This window comes from Aythya marila (assembly GCF_965140915.1).
Source record: "Aythya marila genome assembly, chromosome: 2".
NCBI classification, from domain to species: domain Eukaryota; kingdom Metazoa; phylum Chordata; class Aves; order Anseriformes; family Anatidae; genus Aythya; species Aythya marila.
In genome coordinates, this window is record NC_139043.1 from 70,916,504 (window position 1) to 70,941,866 (window position 25,363).

At 39.6% G+C, this 25,363-nt stretch overlaps 1 protein-coding gene across 5 annotated transcripts in view; it reads left to right on the top strand.

Annotated features, from left to right (window-relative positions):
• The first annotated feature begins 2,556 nt into the window (after window positions 1-2,556).
• The window catches only part of ECI2 (enoyl-CoA delta isomerase 2), a 30,018-nt gene continuing 7,211 nt past the window's right edge, over window positions 2,557-25,363 (top strand). The window contains exons 1-8 of one of the 5 annotated variants that reach the window (XM_082753580.1): window positions 12,208-12,345; window positions 13,057-13,181; window positions 14,445-14,500; window positions 18,300-18,462; window positions 19,796-19,894; window positions 21,964-22,155; window positions 23,012-23,081; window positions 24,940-25,042. In XM_082753580.1, coding sequence (XP_082609706.1) covers window positions 13,170-13,181; window positions 14,445-14,500; window positions 18,300-18,462; window positions 19,796-19,894; window positions 21,964-22,155; window positions 23,012-23,081; window positions 24,940-25,042 — 695 coding nt within the window. In that variant the 5' untranslated portion in view covers window positions 12,208-12,345; window positions 13,057-13,169. Of the gene's footprint in view, window positions 2,635-9,124; window positions 9,289-12,099; window positions 12,346-13,056; window positions 13,182-14,444; window positions 14,501-14,993; window positions 15,081-18,299; window positions 18,463-19,795; window positions 19,895-21,963; window positions 22,156-23,011; window positions 23,082-24,939; window positions 25,043-25,363 lie in introns of those variants that run through there. The other 4 variants (XM_082753576.1, XM_082753579.1, XM_082753577.1 and 1 more) reach the window with 4 other exon arrangements.

Here is a 25,363-nt window from a genome sequence, read left to right on the forward strand (position 1 = left end):
CATCAACAAACAAACAAACAAAACAAACAAAACAAAAAAAAACAAACAGACAAAAAAAAAAAAAAAAACAATCAAAAGCATGCTAAGAATATAAGTAATAACACATATGTGAGGAAAAGGTAACAACACCAGTAGAATAGGAAGATATCTTTGTAACACGCAATTCACAAAATGCTGTTTTAATATTTTAGATCACCTAAGTGGACAGATGAATGCTAAGCAGCAGAAAGAAAGACTGAGAGAGAAAAGAAAAAATGAAGGAAGACAACTGAAGGTGTAGGCTTCTAGAGACACATACAGCAATTGCACTCTTGTAGACACAACATATGGATAATGACATGTATCTGAGAGTGGTGATAAGACAAAGATGTCACCAGGGTTACTGTCTCTCTGTGCTCCTCTGTGGTAAGGACTGAATAGTACCAATGTCTTTATTTCATTCCTATAGCATACATTCCATCTTTGACTGAAACCAGTGATGCCTTTTTGCTGTTTTCAGGTTAAACTTGAAAATGCTCTTTCAATTTCAAAAGTATCAATGTGACTTTATTACAAAGGCAAATCTATTTAAACACACACATATTCAATAGAATGAAAATAATAAAAATAAAAACTAAGATATTTATCTCTGATATTTAACAGCAAAAGCTTTCTGCAAGTAAGTAGTATTGGGTGAGAAGAAACATCCCAAATAAAGTGCAGCTGCTGTGCTTTCTATTTGCCTGCACGGAGGCACTGGAATACATATCACAAGAGACAATTAAATGAGTGAACTGAGGCTAATGGGTCTTTTTTGCTACTGTTAGTTATCTCTAACTTAGCAAATATATAAAAGTCTCTTATGCTTTTAACGGGGTAATAATTTAGAAGCAAGAGACTTCAGAAAAAATATGATTTTTTTTTTTCTCATGTAGCTTCTAGACAGCAGAATAAAGCTGCACTATTTTGAACTAAAGAAAAGAGTATTCAAATTTATACCAGGATAAAAGTGCAGCTAGGAAAAACCCTTCTTCTTACCATTAACAATACAATACTAGAGAAGGCACTGTCATTAGGGACTTGTTTGTCAAATAATAAATCTGATGCAACTTACCAAATGAGTTCTCTAGGGAGTCCTTTCTAGCTTCATTACATTGGTGCTAACAATACTATTACAGTAAACTTTGAACTGAAGTTCATTATATTACATTTCCGTAATGACTTTTCTGGCCTTTTCAAACTACAAGATCAAAAATGTCATAGAAGGAGAAAAGTGTTATTATTTGACAAAGCAAATGCTGGTATTCTAGAGTCAAATTCTTATTTTTCTTATTCACAGAAAGCCTCATTCCCATATCTTTGAGCAAAAAAAATAACCCATAGTTTTGGTTTTATGAATTCAAAACCCTTTCTCTGTCAAATGAGGTACACACTTAAAAACCATGAGGTTTTTCTTGATTATGGCTAAGTAAGGATTTAGCATCGATAGCATGTACCACACCACCTTCTGGAGGATGCTTTCAATGTCTTCTGCAAACATGAATTAATTTCACCTTACAGTCCTGGGTAGCAGACAGTTGCCAAATGGTTACGTATGCTTTTGGAAAACTGTAATCAAACACTTAAGAAATGAGAACCCCACAGTTAATTAATGGTTTTGAAATGTTCGTCTTTGAGGGAAAACTCAAACTCTTAAATGCATTTACTTTGGGGGAGAAAAATATAGCAAGACTAAAAGACGATTTCAATGGATGTGTTATGAAAGGAGATTGACAGAACTGTCTCCAAATTGGGAAGATCTTTCCAGCACCTGACAGAACACAGAAACATCTTTCACTGAGCAGATACGTTATTGAGGAAACGTTAAATGTACTGTCAGGAGCTGAGGCTGAAAGAACAAAACCTTGACAATAAATACTTCTGTCTCTTGCCTTGAAGTTAGTCAGGGTGACACTAGCAGTTATCCCACCTTTGCACCACACCAGCTATTCCTGAGGCACTGGGGTCAGATTAGGCCACATAAGTGTTACAAGGTGATTTTTCAGGCTGATTTGAGCCCATGACTTTTGCCTGTTGAGTAATTCTGCTTTCACATTCATAATTTTTCATAAACCGCTCCTGTGATTTGTGTTGCAGCATTAGGAGTGAGATGGCTGACAGGACGCGCACCAGTTACCACACTGCTCAGCTTCGGTCTCTTAGCACATCACTTTTTCACCACAGCCTGGCGTTTTGTGTTTATTTGTTTGGTTGTATGTTTGCTTTTACCAAAAGTGCGTTTTTTACAGCTACTGCAGGCATCGCTTCAGAGTGCCACAGAACGCTAAAAGGCTCTGGGGGCTCGGCGGGGCACCACCTCCTCCCACAGGACTACCAGTCCCAGCCGGGGACCGGCTCGATTCGGTTTTTATGGCGTCGAGACACCTCTCAACCTCCTCCCTTCCCCTTTCTCCCTTCTCATCCCATCTCCCTGACGGCCACCCCTCCGCGCTGGAGGCGGTGCCGTGCGTGGGCAGGGCGGGAGCTGGTAAGGCGGCGCTGGCCGCCATTTGCCCGCAGTTGCCGGCTCCTCCCGCCCGCCCGCCCACATGTCATGGCGGCCCCGGCCCTGACCTTGCTCCGGCGGCTGTGCTGGCGGTCTCTCTGCGAAGCGAGGTGAGCCCCCGCCGCTCCTTCCCCGGCCTTTCCTCCAGAGTATGCTGTAGATAGGCTTGCAGAACAATACTGCTGTTAGTGTGCTGTGACAAAAAAAGACTACTTACCGGTGTTGCTCGTGTACTGAATAGTAGCACCGCGTTAAAAATAAGTAGAGGCACAGCCTTGGACTTGACTTCCTTGACCCGTATCTGTGCAAAAATCTCTTGGAAAGTTCCTTTAGTCTTCCTTTGGACAGATATCAGGTGTGACTAGGAAGAGTGAAAGCAGGGTTAAAGTTTGTGCTGCTTTGATCATTTCTTTTACTGGTATGCCTGGCAGATGATCTGGAAGTTACTGAGATTTTATATTCTTAGACACGCTTATGATGTGAAAGGCTTTGCTGAATATTCACATAAAAATCTGTCTGTGGTTCTTGCAGATTTCCCCCCTTTTTTAAAATAAAGCACTGTTTTAACACCAAATGATGGTACTGTTGCAGTTGCGGCAGCTTGTCAGAAGGAGTGCAGTTCAGCTGTTTGTAACCTTTGGCACAATTCATCAGCATTACAAAATACAGTTCCTGGCAATAAAACAGTGATTAGCATACTTACAGAGCACCACAGCTCCAGTAGTGGGACGGGGTCCGAACTCACCTTTGCTGGATCTTGCAAGAAGATGGAGAAGTGGTTAAAAGACTTGCTTGTGATGTGTTTTCTTCGGTCACAAATAATCAGAGCACACCTAGGTCTTTCCCAGCAATGTTTATTATGATATTCCTAACTTATAGCTTATGCAGAAGTCAATTGGATTTCTAGTTTTTAATCCATCCTGCCTGTTTCTAGAATTCTGTCTCTGTGTTCAGATTGGCCATGAAGCTCTCAGAAATGAGGCAAACTTATCCTTTGAATTTCTTGACATAGGAGACGCTGCAGCTGGAAATTCTGAGGGAAGTTATTCACCATTTCAGTGGCTGATTTTCTTTGCCTCTTTTCATATATATATGTATAATTAATAGTTTTCCTTCTATGAGAAACTGTGCATGTATCAAAATACAAAAGTTAACTTTTGCTGTATTTTTTTTACTGTTACCTCCTTTACTCACCCCAATGCCTGTTTGTTTTTTTTTTTGTTGTTGCAGATGTCAAATGTGCAAACGCTAAACTCAAAAACAGCACTGCATCTTCTTACTATATTGAAAAACCTTGAATCAACTTAAGAAATACTTCATTAAAACTGTTGTTAAAGTTCCACTGTACATCTAGTGCTCTGAACAGTGATCTTAATTTGTCTGCTTCCACTTTGTCCTTTAAAAAGTGCCCTTTTGTCCATTTCAGTGGCATCCTTCAGGTGTGTTAGTTGAAAACCAGAACAATACTTGCAAGTACTGAGCAGCTGTGCCTTGGCGGCTTTGCTTTCAGAAAAGAAAGGAGCCATGCAGTGAGGAAGTGCAGAGGCTCTGGTGCAGGCAGTGCCACTGAGCAGTGCTTGTGTAAGCCCTCTGCAAGGTGGGTGGCAGAGACTCTCACCACAACTCCAGAAGAAGTCTTTGTTGGTTTAGTCATTCATGTAAACACCTTCAAACCTGCACATAAGTGCATGTGACTTGATTCTAAGTGTCCTTCTAAAAGATTTTGGACTATTTCCCAGCAAATAGATTATCACAGTGCCAGACAGGCTGTGGAACTTTTTCTCTCAGGATTATTTAGCTTGGCTAGGCAGGAGCCCTGGTAACCTCATCTCATCTTGAAGCTATCTCTGCTCTGAGGTCACCTCAGGAGCATGTGGCTTTCTGAGGCCGGAAGATGGTGGAGCTCCTCTAGTGGGCCAACCTCCTTTATGGTCAGGGCTGAGCCTGAGGCTCTGGGCCTCGCTAGGAAAATCCTGAGGGAAAAGTTTGGAGAAAATATGTGAGGGGCAAAAAGGGTGTATCGAGAGACTGTGGTTGGGTTTGTGTACAGCTGGTGCTCCTCTCCATAGGGTTTGTGGTCCTTGTGTGTGTGTGTGTACATACAGACCCACAGGTGCAGGTTGCAGGTAGGTCCATGGGCCTGTCCATAAGAGAAATGATCCCTACACCACACCCATGTTGCTCAGTGTGTAAGGTATCGATGGTGCTGGCCTGATGTGGGAGGAAGAAAAGGGTTGGAGTAAGTGCAAGGACCCCTAGGGAAGTGCCCCTTAGTCCTTTGCCCTTTGCTTGTTCAGGACTATTTAGGAGCTCTTTCAGATAGGATATCTCTGTCATTCACAACACTTCCCTCACTTTGATGTATGGGCTGCAAAACCATTGTAAACCAGTTGGCTTTGGGGGAAGAGATCTTACTGCGCTCCCCAGTGGGGAGCTGGGGATTGGCCTCTTCTCGCAGATAACTAGCGATAGGACTAGAGGAAATGGCCTGAAGTTGCACCAGGGGAGATTTAGGTTAGAAATTAGGAGACATTTCTTCTCAGAGTAGTCAGGCATTGGAATGGGTTACCCAGGGAGGTGGTGGAGACACCATCGCTGAGGGCCGTTAAGGAAAAGTTGGATGTGGTGTTTAGGGACCCGATTTAGTGGGTGATACTGGTGGTAGGGGGATGGTTGGACCGGATGATCTTGGAAGGCTTTTCCAACCTTAATGATTCTATGTCTCTGTGTAGGTTTCTGGGCTGGGAAGCTCAGGTGCACTTCCACCAACAGCAGAGGATTTTTGTTTGAAAAATTCTATGATGATTTTGGTGCAAGTGTACGTGCTTTATGTAGTTAGGTTGTCGGAATAAGATGAGGCCAGATAAGCAAAACTGCTTTTGAATTTTCATGTCAGAGTCCTCACGTATTGTGAACTGCAACTTTTAGAATCTGTGGACAGTCTGGAAGATACATTTAACAGATACGGTTTAAATACAAAACTGAGATCTAGACGCCCCTATGAAACTGCTGCCTATACGTGGAAGTCTGAACTCTGGGTGTCTCCCATCATTGCTTAAAAGCTTGGTGAAGTTCTTCATCTTCCAATGCCTGACATTTCCTCAGATCTGGGCAGTCTCATCTCTCACCTGCCAAGGTCAGGTATTTGGTCCTGTTAAACTGTGCTGCTTAATGAACTTGAGTAGTTCTCTCTTTGTCTTGTATGTACATGGTTAACACACAAGATGAGATGTTTCTTTCATCGTAAGTCCAGGGAGATCGCTTTCCTTTAAAAAGGCGAGTGCTTCTGGGTTAGGTGTTTGAACCCAGTGGAAGTGGAATACCTACATTTGATGCATTTCTCTTTAAGAGTCTTTGCCCTCATTTTTCTGTCTCCTGTGGCAAGTGTTCAACCACCAAAGAAACTGCCAGTTAGGCTGGTGGTAAGACATCTGAAACTGTATTGTAATATGCAGAATAATGAACGATTCTGTGTTTTTTATTAAAAATGAGCACAATTGTGTGTCCAACTAATTAAGGCTCCCTGCTGAGAACACTCCAGCTTAGCACAGCTTTTCAAATACTGATGTAATGCTGCCTGCTGTGTGCCTTTATTACTTATCTCTTTTACTTGTTTCCAAATAAAGTGTCACATGCAGTAGTATGCACTGCGGCAGCTGTGCATCTCTGGTGCTAGTTGGCCTGTGTGAAGCAGAACTTGGCTTGACTTGGAAGTAGACTTAAAGTTTCACAATTGACACTTTCATTTTACTGAAAATGGTTAAATGGGAAATCCCACTGTTAAATTGCTGTATACGAATAAGAATCGCAAACTAAGTTAATTTGTAGAATTTTGTCTTCCTATTAAAAATGGCTTAATAAATACCCAGTTAAAGAGAAGTATGCATTTGGTATGTTAAGTATACTGGGTAAGAGAGTTTAGAAGTAAGAGACTGAAGTAATGTGATCATAACACTAGGTTAAATACCAGCAATGCACTGTTTGCTGCAACATATAAATTCAACTTTTATAATGCATGTTTTCATGAGTGGAATGCTTTTACTCGTTTTTACCTAGGTATCCTTTTTACCTAGGCATCTCAATTATGAATGAGTGCATCTTGACCAGGAAACCAGTCGTTTATGCAGTCTGGCCATTGAATTGTGATATTTTTCTCCCCAAAGCTTTGTGAGAAATTATTTGAAGTATGTACATGAACATCTTAAGATACCTGGAGAAACAAAGAGAATGCAATTTGTGCAAGCGACATGACTTCACTTTCATTAAAAAAAATAAAAAATAAAAATCAACTCTTCAGGCATTTTTTTCTATAGACAAATAATGTTAATATAGCTGAGTTGCTACAGTGAGAGAGAGGGAAAGAAATTCTAAATTGTAAAACAAAAATATGGACTACTGGATGTTTTTAGGCTAGTATTTGAAGTAGCAAGATTCTGTGTGTGAAATAATGTCATATAATTAAATACTAATAATGATTTAATGCTTTTGGTAATACAGAGAAAAGGTGCAGTATATCACAAACACCAGATGGGCATACTGGAAGAATTATATCAAAGACATTTACAGCCTTGCCATGCCAGTGAATCTAGGAAACCCTTTTTGCAATCCTTTAGCGATTCTATAAAAACAAGGCATATCCTTGGAGCACTGGGAGAGGAACAGTCATACAAATAGAAGGACAAAATGCAAGATTTTTTCTTAAATTCTTATTTCTTTATTCTAACTAGGGCATTCTTAATTGTTCCAGATTCAGAGTTGTGTGTTCAGTAGGCAAGATCTCCCATTTGCCCACTTCTTGTCCTTCTCCATCACGACATGTAATTGTTCCAATTTGAATCTGTCTAACAGGGGAAGCTGGCACAGACATGCTCAGAACATGAGGCTGCACACATCCAGCAGGCTTCACATCCAGCTGTTTAAGATCAGAGGCCCCACAACTTGCTCTGTGAGACAGGCTGTATCTGCAGTCACTGCTGGGTAGCCTGGTAGGAGCAGAACATTTGTTGGTGGGAAACCTGCATCTGTGCTAGCCTTGTTTTGAGGGTTCACTTCATGCTAGTTGTATTACAATCCTAGCCCTGAGTGCCTGTTAGCAGCTGGAGGACATCTGAGATCATTTAATCTGGAAGCAATCTGTCACGTATGCGTGAGACAGCTCTGCAACACAAACTAGGGGAATGGCATTGGAAACAAGGTAGAGATTTACTCCGAGAAGAGCCTCCTGATCCAAACTAAGACGGCAGTGTAGACACACCCCAACAACATGCCCTGTTCCTTGGTATGGTCCTCTCAGCAGTTTCAGAGGAGGTCAGGGTCTATCAGGGACTGAGTTTTCTACAAACTACTTTCATTTCTCAGCAATACTGAAGAGCCTTTTTCAAAGGAGTGCAATTAAGCTCTAGTGTTTCAAATAATGTGGATTGAAAAACAGTTAACTCACCCTTAAGCTGTTGGCTTTTTCTTGCTTATGTGGCCCTATTGATCTCTGCAGATGCCTGGAATACTTTATCCTTCCAGTAAATCCGCCTCTACTACTATATCTGCTCTTCGGCTTGGGAGGCAGCAGTCTAAGGGCTAGAGTTCACTTCCATCTTGGCTCTTGAACAGTGTCCCAAATCTCTCCACTGCTTGCCAGCATCATCTTCTGACCCAGCATCTGCAGGCTTACAGCCCACCCGCACGGCAGGAGCGCAGCACAGTACTCACAGTCCCAGCACAATAGCAACGTCCGTATGCGGTCTCTGCAGCCTTCTTCTACTTCTGGCTGGGAACGAGCTGAACCTGCCTTCTGGATTGCTCGTCCTTTACTTGGTAGCACAGTTGTGTTCTTTGATCATGATATCAATGTCCTTTTGATATATTTATGGCAAAGCAGGATGTTAAAACCCTTGAAAGCTGTCCATTCACCAGTGACTTAGGTGCCATCTCTTCCTTTTCTTTTCCTGCAATCCTCATGGCTGTTTTCTGCCCTCCTTCTTATCGTGTTAACTAAGCCAGACAGACTTAAAGCTCTGGGAAGAGGTCCAGGGGCTTTGTCTTTACCCTGGGACTGCGTGTGCTGTGAGGAAACTTCTCCAGTGAGGAGGCTGGAGAGCTAATTTGGGGCTAACTGCAGGTGCCAGCACACCCAGCGCACGTCCAAGCCTCACCTTTTGGAAAACCCATTTGAAGCATGTTACCATCCGGGAGGTGACCTGTAAGTGTGGTGGCATCTCTTGTTCTGTCCCATTTCGGTCTCCCAGGTTTGGCCACAGGGAGCTCAGAGGCAGGCTGCCTTGTGTCGCTGCAGTGGCAGTGTCTCGTCCTGCCTGCCAGTCCTACTCAGAGCTGTAGTTGGATATGGCCACGCACAGTTTGGGAGCTTTGTTCGGATAATATTGCCTCTTCCCTTCCCACCCTCTTGCTGGCAGACACTGTTTCTGTGTGGCAGCAGCTGCTGTCACTTGCTTCCCTACTGCCCTCTCTCACTCCCTGGTGCAGCCTCTCCACTCACACAAGGAGAACTGGAATTTTGTGCTGTTGCCCTCGGCAATATATCAGAATATATCCTCAAAACCCCGGTTTGCTAACGTGCCTTAGTCTTCTTTGGATCTGTTGCAGGATTCTCTGTTACTGGCAGTAGAAATTGCTTTTGTGCCTGCAACTTTTGACCCCATGTTTGGCCTCACCTGCGGTTCTCCAGAAAAGAACCACAACAAACTTGGGTCTGCTAACGGCGTGGAACCGAGCCGGATCCGAGAGTTCACAGTCGATATCAAGCCAAGGTGTCTGGAAGTTGGTCTGTTTATTTCTAACTAAATCTCTGGAACATTGCAAATAGTAAGGAATGAAAAATACGTGAATGTTGGGAATTCAGGCTTCTTAGTGCAAAATATGTTGTTCTACCTGGGCTCGATATGCAGACTTAATTCACTGTAATGAGCCTTGTTTGCAGCTACCCTTCCATTTACAATAACACCAAAGTAAAACCCAGATGTTTCACTGTTAGAGTAAATAAATACACGTGGAAGATTGAACTGGTTATGTCACTCTATTCTCTTTTCCACTTTATTACTGTATTCACTATATGAATATTTGTTTTTTTCCCCTTTTTCTGACTGTTCTATTACAAACAAACAAACAAAATGTAAATGATGATCGGTGTGAAGTAATCCGCCCAAATATCAAATATATTGATATTCACTTCAGATCAGATATTTCTTCATTATTCCGATGTAGTAAATGATGGAGCCTTTCTGTTGTGACTCGCACACTGATTACAGTGAACATTGTTCAGGTTCTCTGGAAGTTCATTATAATAAAATTTAGACTGTAATCAGTAAACTTCAGCAAGATCTGTGAGCTGAGATTTTAAAGGTCTTGTTAAGCCATCCTTTATTTCACGAAGGAACAAGAAATCATTGCCAAGTAATTTGGTATTATATGCTCCACCAGAAAGAGGAAAGAAAAGCTCTCTTGGAGTGGGTTCTGGAAGGCTTCTTTTTTCCATCAAAATTCAGGCTTTAAGTCACTGAATAAGGAGTGCTGTTTGTTTAGCTTTGGGGATGTCTGGCGGTGATTAACATGTAAAAGCAAAGTGAAACAACTTGATAATATGCCAGCATCCTGGTTAGTAAAATACCCTGGCGGTAGTTTTTTCTCTCTGAAAGCAATGATATCAAAGAAAAAATAATCCTTAAAATAATCAGAACAGTATTTAATCAGTTTATGGTTTTAATATGACCGGTCATAGTAGTTTCCAACTGTGGAAAAGAGATCTTAAGCGCTATTACAGAACGAATACCTTTATCACTTTGATCATAAGGTACTGACTTTCATAAAAACATACAAAAAGTGTAACAATACTAGACAGCAGTAAATTCAGTAGATAGATGGATTGCACTTGTGCTGAAATCCAAAGAACACGTGTAAAGTTTAGTCATGTTGTTATTTTCTTATATGTATAAAGCTACCTCTAACTGATAACATGGAGTACTCCAGGTAGAAATTTCTGTGATCCAGTCAATGGCTAAAGTTTCTTTTAATCAGAGATTAAATAGAGATTATCACCGTGTTGGTTTAGAAACAAACACAACTTTGCCCTCGGTGCTGTCTGACTGTATAGTTCATGTGTAGTTCGTGGTAGCTTTTTGATGGTGGTAGTGCAATGCTGGATTTAAAATCAATCAAGCAAACAACCTCCAACCCCTCCAGCCACTGCCAAAAACAAAACAAACACAAACAAAACCAAACACACATTTCTCTTTTCTGAATATGGTTGTGTCCTTTTAAACTGCTCACAAAAGTGACATCTATTGGCATCTGACTCGCCAGACGGAAAGCATTTTTCTCTTCTTTTTGCCCCCAATTTTTTTTTCACTTTTCCACTTTCTCCTCCACCCCTCCTTTTTTCCCCCTAATGATCTTATTCCAGTGCAGAAAACAGTGAGGCTGGAGAAGGAAACTCTGCAGTTGTCCCTTTGTCAGCCTCACGGCTCACCGCTGTGCTCTCCGTTAGCTCCATCTCTTGTACTAAGGACAGGACACAGTGCTCCAGGTATGGCCTCACCAGCCCTGAGCAGAGGAGATTCAGTTCTTCATTGGGATTAAAAAAGATTTCTTGAGGATTAGGTTCACTGTGTATTATTGAAATGGAAATGAATACATTCAAAAACATTTTTATTTTAAATATGGTGCCGTTCTATACAATGATAAATTACTTGTAAGAGGCTTCCTGCTTCAACACATCAGTATACCAACCCTGTTCCTGAAACAGAAGAATCTTTTGGGTGTTTTTTGTGTTGTTTTTCTTAACTGTCAGTAGGATGTCTGATGAAACACACCTTTGTTGTCAGCTGCTTTCCCAGACCTACAGTTTTCCTCAATCCCCATAAGGATAGCACAAGCCGATACGACTCGGCATGTTGCATCGCCACTGGTAGCTGCCAGGAGGACACCTGTAAGTTTGTCTGGTTTTGAGCTCCAGAAATAGTGCCAGAACCAAAAGCAGTGTACTACCTCGTGTTCAGATGTAATATGTTTAGTTTTCTGCAAGAATCCTGGGTTTGTCCAGCATAAGCTGTTGACAAATCCTGCTCTGTTACTGTCACGTAGCTTGTTCAGTATTGCTTGTGCCTGTCCTTATTGTACCTAGGTGTCAGGGATTCACGTGGGAAAGTAAGCTTCAGACAAACAGTTTGTCTTCATACAGTGGTTCAGCGGAGCTAGCAGTAGTGTTGGTGGATTTTCTAATGCAGGGGAGGCTTCAGTAGCTGGCTGTGTCCCTGTCAGAAACCTAGCTGCCTTGGCCAAAAGGTATTAACACCAATGAGCACACTTTCTTGCTTTCCACGCAGTCAGCAAGGTTCATCCCCAGAAGCCAAATAAAAAATGGCTTTTTCCTCTCTCCATTAGCAGCAAAAGTGAGTGTTTGTTTTGTGAGAGGGTCACCTTGGATGTACAAAGAACATGTTGAGTTTGTTGGTCTCCAAATACCGCAGTAAACTTTGATTCTCACCGAATGTCACACAGATGGGTATCGCAGCTTTGTATTTTTCTGCTAACATCCGTGTTTATGACTTCCAAATGTGTTTCAGAGGACATCTATCTGAAAACCTTCCTGCTGGGAGAGATGTTTTACGTGGACTGAGGATGTACAGGAAATCCTCTGGTGTTTGTCAGCCACCACGTTCAGTTAACGTAAAGTCTGCTGGAGAGAAAAAGAGCTCTTACAGAGATTTCAGGAGATGATCCCAGCTTCCCTCCCAGCAGCTGCGATGAGAGAATATTAACTGTGCCTGTACAGAGCGCAAAGAACAGCCCATTTCAGGCCTCAGTGAATGGTAATCTAGATCTTTGATTCTCAGCTATTCTTTAAGATTGAAAAAAATCCTATCGAGTGCAGCTGAGCCACTTACACTCAACAACAGTGATTCAGCACTTCAATTTGCCAGCAGACACATCATTATCTTCTAGCTTTTGTATGTCAAAATAGTGTAGGAGGGTAAAATATTAAAAGCTGATAAGGATTTGTACACCAAACTTGTGTTTAGAACATTTCAATAGTTGTTCTAATGTAAAGGAGGAAATAATTTGACTTCCATTTCTTTCTGTTTATTAAAACAACAGTGAGTGAATTGATTGTAGAGTATTTGCACCGATCTTTCCTGATAACTAGATATACTGGAAATACCAGAGCATTAGAAGTTTTCTTATAATCTGATAGTAATGCATTTTACTAATTCCACATTAGCCACAGTGTAATAACGGAGGATTACCAAGGACTGTGATGGCAGAACAGGGAGAGTAGGGGGTTTTTAAATGAGTTTTAGGAAAACTGAACTTGAGTTCTGTCTACTGAGTCATCAACACCTTTGTATTATCACGATGGTTAACAAAATGTATTTCATCAAGTAAGTCAAATGTGTTGATTTTGTGTAATGATAAGACTTTTTTTTTTTTTTTTTTTTTTTTTTTTTGGTAGTGATAAGACTTTTTAGGCTACTGGGTTTTGGTCCAAAAGGTGATGAGTTTGTTCTGATATGTCTCTGCAGGAGCCTGGTCAGCTGCACCTTGCTTCTTGCTGCAGGAAGAAACAGAACAGCTCTGCCTGCTGACCTGCTGCAACCTACTAACTTCAAGTGCTGCAAACCTGCTGTCAGGGTGCATGCTAGCAGGTGTAAGCAGTGCAGGGCTGAACCAGCAACTCAGTTAACTGCATTTCCTTCTTTTGTAGTTGCTAGATGCTGGAAAATGTCCCAGTTACTGAGATTTGAGTAGGCAACGTTGTTTGAGACAGTCTCTGTTTCTCCACGTTCGGAATGGAGGCTGAATTCCATGGGGCTGCGCTCTGAATTGTTTTCTGTTTCAGTACAGAGGCTCCTGAAAGAGATGAATACACATGAGGGGAAGTAGAAGTTTTTACACAAGTTAGTTGTGGAAGCCTGGGAAGGCTCTTTCAAGATGTCAGAAGGTGTGAAGGAAGGTGTTTATGTGTCAGATTCGATTATTCCACGTTTCCCAGTATTAGAGAAGAAACTTGGAAGGGCAAGACTAAAATTAAGAGCTGAAGTTATGTGATTTTCTGAACCTTTCCTTCCAAGATGCTGAAATGAAATCTTGGGGCGGAGGAGTGCACGTCAAGAATAAGAGCAGTCAGTGTCTCAGCCTGAATTTCTTTTCCTCCATGGGCCACTGATTTTCTCAGATTTAAGTTTAAATACTGGTTTCTGTTCCCTTCATGAACCTCACTTCTAACAGCTGCTGCAGTTCTTTCCAACTGCAGCCTTTCCCACCAGCTCTGCTCTTGTTTCCCTTCATGTAAATGAACTAATGTTGGACCGGGTTGTCTTGTATCCTTGCTTCAGTTTTTTGTTGGTGGTTTTGTTTGTTTATCTGGAAAAACAAGACCCACACAACTCTATCTGTAGTGGCAGCAGCAGCAGAGGTATTTTGTTTCAACAGTATTTTTATTTCGTTTCCTCTCTGCCTGGGAAGGACACTGGCAGAAACATTGCCATTTTCTGATGGGGTAACACTAGGTGTGGGTGAAATGGCAAGAGGTGGGCGCTGTGCTGCGTGCAAGATGTGTGGAAAGGATGTTGCAAAGGATTGCAGCACCTTGTGATAGTAATCATGACAAAGAAGAGATGTCATATATTATCTGAAGTACTACACATAATATAGAGGGGAGAGCCGTATTTTACATTAAACATATGTTCTAGGATTCATCCCAGTGACAGCATAAAGTACCACTTACTGCTGTCTGATAACACGTCATATTATTTTTCTTCTTGCTCTCCCTAAAGCTAGTTACAGTAATGTGAAATGAACATTTTCTAGTTCTGTCAGGAGCTTAAAATCCATGAGATTCTAGCACCACCCGCTGCTTATAATCCTAATAGGATTTTTAACTGCTTTTGCCTGTGCTTTATTTCCCCAGGAACTACTACAATTTAAAAGAAAACCTTTATTAAGGAAAGGCAAGATGGAGTTCAGGTATATCGTATATCCGTTCATTTGTTGTGCTGAGCATATCTGATGTTTCCTATGCAAAAAGGTCTTCGAGCTTCTATTTTTAGTGTTTTAATGAGTAAACTGCTGAGTTGCTTTAAAAGTTAGGAAACAATTGGGCAGTGTTTTACAAGAAGTTGGCATTTTTAGCTCTGTAGAAGACCTTATACAAGTAACAAAACTATACTGAAATGAGAGGCTCTTTCTTTAACAGGCTTTGCAGTCTTGGCTAATCACTTAAACAGTGAGAAATGACTTTCAGTGTAATTGAAGTATAAGGTCTTAATTAAGAGCTCATGTCCAAATGTTTGTTAGGGTAAGGGACACTTACATGAAAAATACAGAGAACAGCATGAATGGCAGGACTGTGAGATAGGAACAAGCAGATATTCGAGGCACGGAAATAAGTTTGCTGTGATTGTCAGCCTGGATGTTGCAGGTTCAGGCAGTGTTACTCAGGATTTATTTATTCTTTCAGAATATGCAGCTTGCGAAGTATCAATTGAATCATCTTGCAGGAGCACAGAGGCGTTTGTAGTGGACTGTGTGGCTGCTCTGCCAAGTTGTGAGTCCTCGTTTCTCTCTCTCTGGCCCTCTCCACCTGCCTTGAGTTGTTTCAGCAAAGTCTTGTACCGTTTGAGTGAGGCCACTAAAAGGAGTCACGGATTTGCTCGCTGAGGGAGTAGGAAGGATTCGGTGCCCCAGCAGGGGAGCGGTGGATGGAGGCAGGCAGTTTGTGTGTGGTGTGCTTGAGCAGCCTCTTGCTCCTCTGTCCCTGTGGTTGTTGCTGTGTGGTCCCAGTGGTGGCCGTGCTGCTGGGTGCTGGCAGGGGGTCCAGTCATCTCCCCACTCTTCACATCATCTGCGTGGAGCCCAGGAGCTCTGTTCCTGCCATCTGTGTGGCCCTCTGAAGAACGAGGGCCTGCCCAAGATGAGTGAAGTGTGAGATAACTTAATTTTTCTGTTGTGTTTTCATCCTTTGTTATTTTAATAGAGAAACAGTAGCAGTCAGCTTAGCCTTAACATCTTGGAAACTGGTGATTGTCACTGATACGTGGTGAGCACTCTCTGAGATCAGAAGGCATAGAGAAAGGAATGAATCATAGATACCCTGCAGAGAACTGAGCTACAAGCAGCAGGGAAGAGATAGAAAGAAGAGGGCTTTTTTATAGCCATACTTTAATAAACAGCTAAGTTGCACGATCTCCTATGGCAAACCAGTGGGTAAGGAAGAGAAAAATAACACCAAAAGATAGTTTTTGAGATGGATAGATTATTTATTTTACCCCCAAAAAATATTGTTGCCGAGAAGTAAAACTGGATATAACTAACAAAGCAAAGGAGTGTAGCTCTGTGTCCAGACTCACTGAAAGATTGTTCCACTTCTCCCCAGCCAGTTTTTTTTTTTGTTCACCCAGTTGGTTGCTTCTCCTCTTCTAACTTACCTGCTTTGTGTCCTTAATAAAGAAGCCAAATCCAATATTCCCTTAACCTTGAACATATACATATGTATGTACTTTCAGACTGGTAGCTGTGCCTTTGCCCTCTCCTCCTATCCTCAACTTGCGTTCATTTATGGTCACAAAAACATGGTCACTGTCAGATTGTATATTAAATAGATTCTTAAAGCTTATCTACATGTATAATATCTAAAGTATTATGTGACTGGACTCAAGCTATAGTGAAGTCAGGACTGTCATACATGGTGTAAAACTAAATCAAAGAATTGTGCTGCATACACAGATGATCTTGGGAGCAGTAGCATCCAAGTAATTCCCAACATGGCTTAAAAATAAAATAAAAATTGTCTTTCTGCACTCTCATTTTGTTCTTCCTGTAAACATGATTTTAAAAACACACTTGGGGGTAGGATCTGAAAGTGAACATCATGTTCTGTGACTTCAGGACAGACCACACAAAGAAGCTTAGTATTCAGAAACTTGTGTCTGTATGCACGTGGACACACTTGTTCCTGTGAAAGTGCTAGTACTGATGCTGAACGTGAAGTCCACAGGCTGATGGAATAGCTTCTCCGCCGGGTGAGGGGTAAATTTTTAAATCCTGCCACTGTCTTTGAGCACACCAGTGTGCCTGAATGCCAGTTGAACTGGCAGATGGTGAAACCACATTTGTCTGGGCTGTTTTAATAAAGTCTGATCAACTGAAGTAAACAGACTTTCTGTGCCCACCGCCCTTTTTTTTTTTGGTAGTCAATTCCATTTTGTGTTATTCAGATATATTTATTTTTAATAGCATAAGACTTTGAAGGAGTTACTAGAATTCTTTCTTTTTAATCATTGAAGGTGTAGGTTTCTATTGCTGTTTTCTGTATATAACAGAAAATATTCTTTCCTTTTTTGTCATTCAAAATCAGCAGCCCCAGATAGGTAAACAGTGGGAACCTAGGGATTCCTTCATACAGAAGGGCTCTAATAGGTAACAAAACCAGTAGATCTTCCAAACATTTTTACAAAATCTTGTATCTTTGTAAAATGGAAGAATAACAAAATTAATTGCACATAGCAGGCCTTCTTCACATTTCTTGCCTGCACTTTTTGGCTTGCAACAGAAAATAAATTGTATTTATAAGAGCAATGACAATGCTTTTGGCATCCTCATTGACAAATAGTTAGCACTTTTAAATTTCTCTAAAATTCTCATTATGTGCTTATGAAATGGCAGAATTTTCATGATAGGTATGATTTTAAAGTTCAGGTTTGTAACTGAAATGCTAATGAATTAAGCATTTCGTAAGTCTGCATTTTAGATAATCATTACTTTTTCGAATGTGACTATGACATCTATCTTGTATGATGTTCTATCATGATGGCTGTGTCCATAAAATAGAATGGGAAAAGATTTTTGTTTTTACGAACCTAGAGAAGAAACGTTGATACATACAATGCTCACAATTTTAAACTAGTAAATATATTTACATATGTTGTAAATTAACCAAAGAAGGCTGAGACAGCATGCTTTTGCCATATTGAAACAAGTCAAAATTCTTAGACTACTTTGTTTTTGATTTTTTTATAATTTGTATTTTTTATGGTGAAATTACCATTTTCCTGATGGAAAGGTCTTCCAGAATATTTAGGCCTATTTATTTCATATGTCTATGGGATGTTTTATAACCAGTCCTTTTCTAAAGTACACTTTGAAATTAGTCTTCATTTTTGTTGTCCTCATTGGAGAACCAGGCCTTTAGATTACAGTACTTGGAGATAAAAGCACACGAATTTGAAAACATGACAAAAACATGGCAAAAAAAAAAAAAAAAAAAAAAAGAAACAAAACCAGACAAGCTGCGTAGTCTGTGATTCGTAGACATGTAAAGCTGTTACGGTTGTGTACAGAGATTTAAATGTATATTTACTTCTGTATTCATTTGTCATGGACATAACCTGTAGGACTCTGATTTATTTTAGAAACAGCAAAGTATTAGTTTACTGCTGCTGCCATTTAGTGGCAGTATACGATCATCTGCTGTATTGCTGCATGGTTTGTTTGTTGTCATCTGGCAGCAATGACTCTAGCACTTTTCATACCAGAGAGAGCTGGTGTGAGCTGTGGTGATCTCCAAAGGTTAATTATGTTGCAGCTGAACTAAAGCAACTTTATTGTAATTTCTAATACCTAGCTTTCTTCTTGTTGTTTTGATCGGTGCAGGTAAAATATTTGCTGTTTTGCATTTATTTTAACTGCCTTAAAAAACAGCATATTTGTTTCTCTCCTAGTCTTAAACAAAAAACAAGTAATGATATTTTTTCCCACTTATTGACAGGCAAACGCAAGCTGTTTGTATTCCAGCAGTTCACCTGCACATGACTACAGCCACCATGCAAGTCAGCCAGAAAGACTTTGAAAAGGCTCAAGAACAGCTGAAGCTTTTGAAAAAGGATCCAGGGAATGAAACTAAGTTGAAACTCTATGCTTTGTTTAAACAGGTAGGCTTAAGTTCCGTTTTTTGTAAGAGGCATTTGTAAGCTGAGGGGATGGACCTGTAAAATATATGATTAAAATACAAGTTGTTCAAACGTATTGTCTTAACAAATTCTTCAAATTGTTATATAAATATAACAAATTGTTATTTATATAACAATTGTTATATAAATATAACAATATAACAATAAAAAAATATAATTTCGAATTATATTCTTGAAATGCTAATCCCTCAGGCTCTGCCTGAATTCTACATGTGGCCAGAACTATTACATCTTATAAACCATGATTTGAATATAAACTGTTATTCAAAGAAATAGAGCCAAATTACATCCAGTTTGTGATGCCTTCCATATAATGTAGCATACATGGATGCAATGACACAGGAAAACTGCTTGTGCCTGGAAAAAAAAAAAAAAAGAAAATGCCACATGCTTTCTCTTGAATTTTTCATCTATTGTCAGTCAACTGGTCCTATACTACAGTGATGTAAATATTTGAAGGTCGCTTTTGGTTGTTGTGGCAAGCTTTTTTGTCTGTTTTGTTTTTAATTCAAGAAGCTGTTCTCCCACGTTGATCCTGAGTGAAGGTTGTTTTTTACTACCCATGGAAGCAGACCTATGTAGAAGTAGTTACTCTTAAGGGTATTTGTACTGGTATCTGGGGAAGCATTTGTGGATCAGGGTTAATACATGCTGTGGCTTCTTACGCTGAAGAAGACAATCAATTGCTCCTTAAAATAAAAACTTAAAGACAGTAGACCGTTCCAGGTAATTTCACTAATTAATAATAATGAGCTCATAAACGTGTCCTTTCTCATCTTCCATTCTAAATACCTCTCTGATACTGTACTTTTACTTCAGGAAAACTGGTCGTAAAATACTTCAGGAATTCTGGAATCTTTGCAGGTCAACTGCTCCAATGCTCTTGCTCATACTAAGGTTAACTTTGAAGTGAGATCCAACTTCATAGATCTTATCCAGTGGTTTCTTAGTTCACACAACTTACAAGTTTATAATTCTGTTTTTAAATATAAAAAATCCACAATTTTGAAATAAGGTGCTGAGAACTTACAGGTGTGGGCATCTTGGAAACGAATGTTTCATATTGGTTAGATACATCTGAAGGCCTAATACCAGGTGTTAGGAAATAGCAGACAGTGGATGTTTCATGGCATATGAACTGTCTGAATATTGCCTGGCCACTAGGAATTCCTTCTGTCTCAGAGATGAATTCTGTATTGTGAGCACGTAACAGTCCTAACAGTCATCATCTTTTTCTACCAAGGTACCTGAAACAAAACCAGAGGTTTAAATATTTGTTTCACTCTCTTTTCAGGCTACTGAGGGTCCCTGCAATTCTCCAAAGCCAGGTATGCTGGACTTTGTCAAGAAAGCCAAATGGGATGCATGGAATTCTCTTGGCAATTTGTCTCAGGTGACAATACCTGTAATTTCACTTGGCTGAACTCTGTCTTGAAGTGCCTAATCTGTGAATGAATGGCTGATGTCTAAACATACACTGTTAGTTGAGTGACTGCTTCAGACACCACAACGATTCGCACTGTATTCTACAGCCATTTCAATACTAAAGAGTTTTGAGGTGTTTTTCCTGCAAAATTTAAATTATCAATAACAGCTTGTGTCAGTATAAAAGGTCTTATATATAAAGTGACTTTAATAAAAAACAGTTTTTTGTACTATGTTGTATTCTGCTGTTCCCTTTAAGAAAAATGGATTGAGTCTCTCACTTCTTACGACTCCTTACAACAAAGAACAAATCTGTGAATCCAGTATGATTTTGAAAATGTTGTCATTTTAAGAAGTTGGTCTCTTATACTGCTGACTAAGACTAGAAAAAAAGTGGCTGTAAAAATGATGTATTGAGAGCTCCTTTTTATGCTTGATCAGTATATCCTGACTTTCTTAATACCTTGCATACCTTAATACCTTTAGAAAAGTATTTTTCAAGTGAAGCAAGCAGGAAGAACATAAATACAAAGAAATGTAGGTGTTCTCTTTCTATGCAGACTCGCATAATTCTGACGTTGCACATAGCTACCACAGTTTCTTCATCTAGTAGTAAATGAAGGAAACAAGGTTTATAACATGTCTCTGTTACTGCATTAGGTCTGCTGTTCAGGAATAGTTTGACTGACTCTGGTCAGTCAAAGATATTACTTAATACAGGATTGTTTTTTTTGTGATCTTTTTATTTTGTGTGTGTGTAGTTTGTTTGTTCATTTGTTTGTTTTAAATGAGCTTGCATAATTTCATGAGCATAACATCCTTGTATGGGAGGAATTCAGGGAGTCCAGGCTATCACCGGGGAGGGTTTCTGAGAAAGAGTAGGAGTTTAAAATAAAATAAAATAAATTTATGAGGGCTTTTTGGGGTATTTACAAAAGTTGTTCTGGGGGTATTTACAAATACATTAAGTGTGGGAGACAGAGGGATTTGACCAACCTCTTTTCAGTGGTTTGTGGGGACAGGACAAGGGGCAATGGCCACAAGATGGAGCACAGGAAGTTCCGCACCAACATGCAAAAGAACTTCTTCATGGTGAGGGTGACGGAGCATTGGCACAGGCTGCCCAGGGAGGTTGTGGAGTCTCCTTCTCTGGAGATATTTAAGGCCCATCTGCTTGCCTACCTGGTCAGCCTGCTCTAAGGAACCTGCTTTGGCAGGGGGGTTGGACCCAATGATCTCTGGAGGTCCCTTTCAACCCCTACAGTTCTGTGATTCTGTGATGGTGTGTTTAGCATTTTCATTTTATTTGGTTTGGTTTTCTTTTAGTAATAGCCAATAAACACCTAAGGAAAAGAACTTATTCTTAAAGTTGTTGTAGAGAGGGAATAAATTTAATATGCTGAAGATTATAGAGGTGTTCAAAGTATATTAACTTTTCAAGAAAATAGGTTGAAAAAACAAGTTCCTTTAAATCACTGCTTACTGTAGAAATAAAGAGGCAGAATACTTTAAACTTTTATACGTCATGCTAAGGTTAAATCATAATTAGTATCTTCAATTTAAAAATGTCATGTACCCATTTCAGCAACACGTGTTCTAAAATTAAAAAAAAAAAATAATCTTTGATTTTGTTGGAGTAATGTCCAACTGGAAAGCAGAAACAAAAGACCCCCAGAAGCATGTAACTATGAGAATTATGACAAAGGGACAAACGTCTTTCAGGTAATCTTCGGCATGGATGGACACAGGTCTCCAACAAAAATATCATAATTATCCCGGCATCTTTCATTTTGCAGATCTGTTGCTACTGCTGCTTTCCAGCTGGTCTTAAGCACGGTCTGCAGTGTTTAAATACAGCATGTTCTCCCCTTCTCAATTAGTGTATTTTCTGTTGGAGATTTTCTTTTTGTTTTGCCCTGAAGAGCACTCTTCCCCCTTTTGTTGTTGTAGGTACCCATTTCACGAATTGCATAACAAAGTGGTTCAGATTCCAGCATTTGATAACTGTATATTGTTATTTGTTTTGTTTTATTACAGGATAATGCTAGACAGAAATATACTGAACTTGTCTCAAGTCTGATCTCTGCAGAATCTGCTGGCCAGACAAAAGATGCTTCTCCGAAAGAGAGCAGACATGGTGGCTATGAAACCATAATTGTTAGCACTGAAAACAATATCACAAAGATAATGTTTAACCGACCTGAAAGGAAAAACGCTATCAATCATCAGGTAAAGAAATGAATTTGGGAGACTTATTGATTTTTTTGTTTTCTCTTTCCTGGTTAAGTTACTTAAGTTTTTCAAGAGCCATTGCTACAGGTTTAGCAGAACTGACTGAAGGCTGATGGTCTGAATTTTATGAGAGCTTAGTGTGTTAACTCCTATGACTCCTATGAATGAAGATCCAGTACAAAATCAAACTACTCTGCTAATATTTTACAAATTGGGCTTTTCTGTGTCTTTTTTAAATCTTTCCTTCCCCCCTTCCCAAATTAGTGCACATTATGGTCTGTGCTAAATTAAAATGGCAAACTACAAGAAGGCTAGCTTCTTTCATGGAGACAACATTTGACTGCAGCCTTGCTTGTAACACAGCATATATGCAGCCTACTTTGCCTAAGCAGTGTCGTATGTAGGTCTAGATAATAGTCCTGTTCTCATGGCTATCTCCATGAGGAAATTTATCCTGTTGGAAATAACACGATCATTCTATTTCAGAACCGCAAAGATACCAGAAAAGGGATTTCACCCCACTGCAGCTAATTCTTTAATTGATTATTTTACCCATTTAGACGACTTCTCAGGTCTTAAAATTAACTGTTTAATGTGAATGTGTATTTTCCAAGGGACCTTATTTTGACCTTGAGATTTGCATTTGAAGTCTGAGAATAGTAAGTGCATGTCTTTATGGTCAGAAATAATATCTCAAATGCAATACTTAACTTTCTGTGTATGGAAATTTTCTTCATACTTAAATGGACCATAGTTAAACTGTCACTCAGGTTCCTTGTTGTCAGTGTGAATCTTCTTTTTATGGTCTTTTACAGCATCACAGTTTTAATTTGTTGATTTACCTTTTATGCAGATGTACAGAGAAATTATCAAAGCGCTTCACGAAGCTGGCAAAGATGATTCTACCATAGCAGTTATTACGGGTACAGTACTTAATATGCCTTTCTTAGATTTGTTGTATGCAAAAGTACACTACTGACACGAACTATTTATCTTATGTTTAGACTAAGACGGAATTACCTGAGGGGGGAAATTCTTTCCTCTAGTGTAGACAAAAGATTTTTTTTGAAAGTGTTTTGGCAAAATTCTTTCAAGATGGTGTTTTAAGATACTTTAGCAAGCTTGCTGTTGCATCAAAACATCTTTCTGAGATCAGAAGGTAGACATGGGATGCTCATGAGGACTTTATTACTTTTGAGTAGCCAATACATCTGCTCCGCAGCATCTTCGCTACTGCTTTTGGAGCTCATTCCTATGGGTTTAGTCAATTTTCTCTACTTCTGTGATACATTGGAACATATTAAAAGGAAGACCCTCAAATCCTGCTCTGGCAAGCCCAAGAGAAAGCTTACGCTGCATATTTACCTATTTACATATTTATCAGAAAAACTGATGCTTCACTTTGATTCTTCTGTGGCAGCCATAGGAATGGATTTACCACAGAAGCTGCAACCTGGCCCAGCTGATACACGTATTCCAGTCACCAGATGTGTGATGTGTACAGCCAGATGACTGCTGCTATAATGTGAAAGGGAAGCCCAAATTCATGTCAGCTGTGAAATGTAGCAGCTCTGGGAACATAGCCTTTGAATTCTGTAGAGAACCTTTTAGTCTGTCTGTCTGATGCTGACTGCATGACATGGTGGGAAGGCAGGAGGGACAGAATGGTGGAGGCAAGCGCTGCCTGTCTGGCCCATCCTCATTGCAGATAGGTGTGTATTTAGGAAGTTCTACCTAAGTAGTTGAGACAAGAGCTGAATTTTGGCTTAAGACCTCTTACTTCAATTACTTTTGAGGTAACAGCATCTGTATTCTTATCCGCTGTTGTCTTTACCAATACCCTTGTATTCCCAGGACGCTGAATTTCCTTCAGTAGTGATGGCTAGGCACAACAGCCATTACAGAATGAAAAATTCTAGTTGTGTGAACTACCTATCTAGCAAGTATGTAGCTAGGAGTAAACTGCACACGCCCCTACGCCTAACATTTCTGTCCCATTTCAAGTAATCGTTAAGAGCACTGCAGCATAAAGTAGTGGATGTGCTAAACAATGAGAAGTCCCATCTTATGAATGTCCTTACAGAACCTAGGATTATTTGGACAATTAAATCATGTAGTCTAGCTTTTAAATACTCTTTGTGTTTTCATGGTGCCTCAAACTCTCTTATACTTTCCCTAGTAGGATATCGGTTTCTTATTAAAAAACACATCTTTCAGTGCCGTGATTTCAATGCAGTGATGTCATTCTTATCCTTAGAATGCTTCGCTGTTTTCTTAGTGTCATAATGAAAGTGAAACTTGCACAACATATTAAAAGGGTTATATTGAGCCTTTCCCAGTTTGAAGGGGAATGAAGGAAGATGTGCAAACTTACATTTCCATTTTCATGTTTAAAAAGAGAAGTTTCTAATTTGTTACTATGTGAATGATTGTGAATTGATTGCTCAGAAAAAAAAAAAAAACACTGAGCAGGTATGCAGGGAAAGAAAAGATGTGTATTTCTCAACTGACAATGTTACAGAAAATAGATTTTTTTTCCTCTTAAATCTTTTTAATTTAACGTTTTTTAACCCTTTGTTTTTCAATGAAACATTAGTCAACACATTTTATACTGTATATGTCCTTTAAGGTACTGTTTATACTTTGAGACACTCTCTCTAATTACTTAATAGCATTAGATGCATTGAATTAAATTCTTCTGTAAATGTAGAAAATGAAAGATTTTCTTCTGTTACCTACTCAGAAACCATTGGTGCATTTATTTACATCTGTTCTCTGCAGGAAATGGAGAGTACTATACTAGTGGAAATGACCTGAATAATTTTGCTAATGTCAAACCTAATGAAATGGAGAAGATGGCAAAAGATGGAGCAGAATTACTCAAGTAATTGGAGCAGAATTACTCGAGAATCTCTTGGTTTCATACACACATAAATTACTGTGATGGGTAAAATATAATTTGCAGGCATTGTTAGAAAACATGACAGTGGGGCCCCACTTATGCTACGATATGTCCAATTAGATGACTGTGCCTAAAAGCTCACCACGTATATAAACAAAAAAGAGTGGGAAAAGTAGCATTCTTCACCTGAAATAAATGAAGAAATGTGATGTGTTTTAGAAATCTTGTAAAGTAATCTTTTTAAGTACAGTGATGCTATAGACTAGATTTTAACTCCCAAAGTACATGCAGATACATTGACAA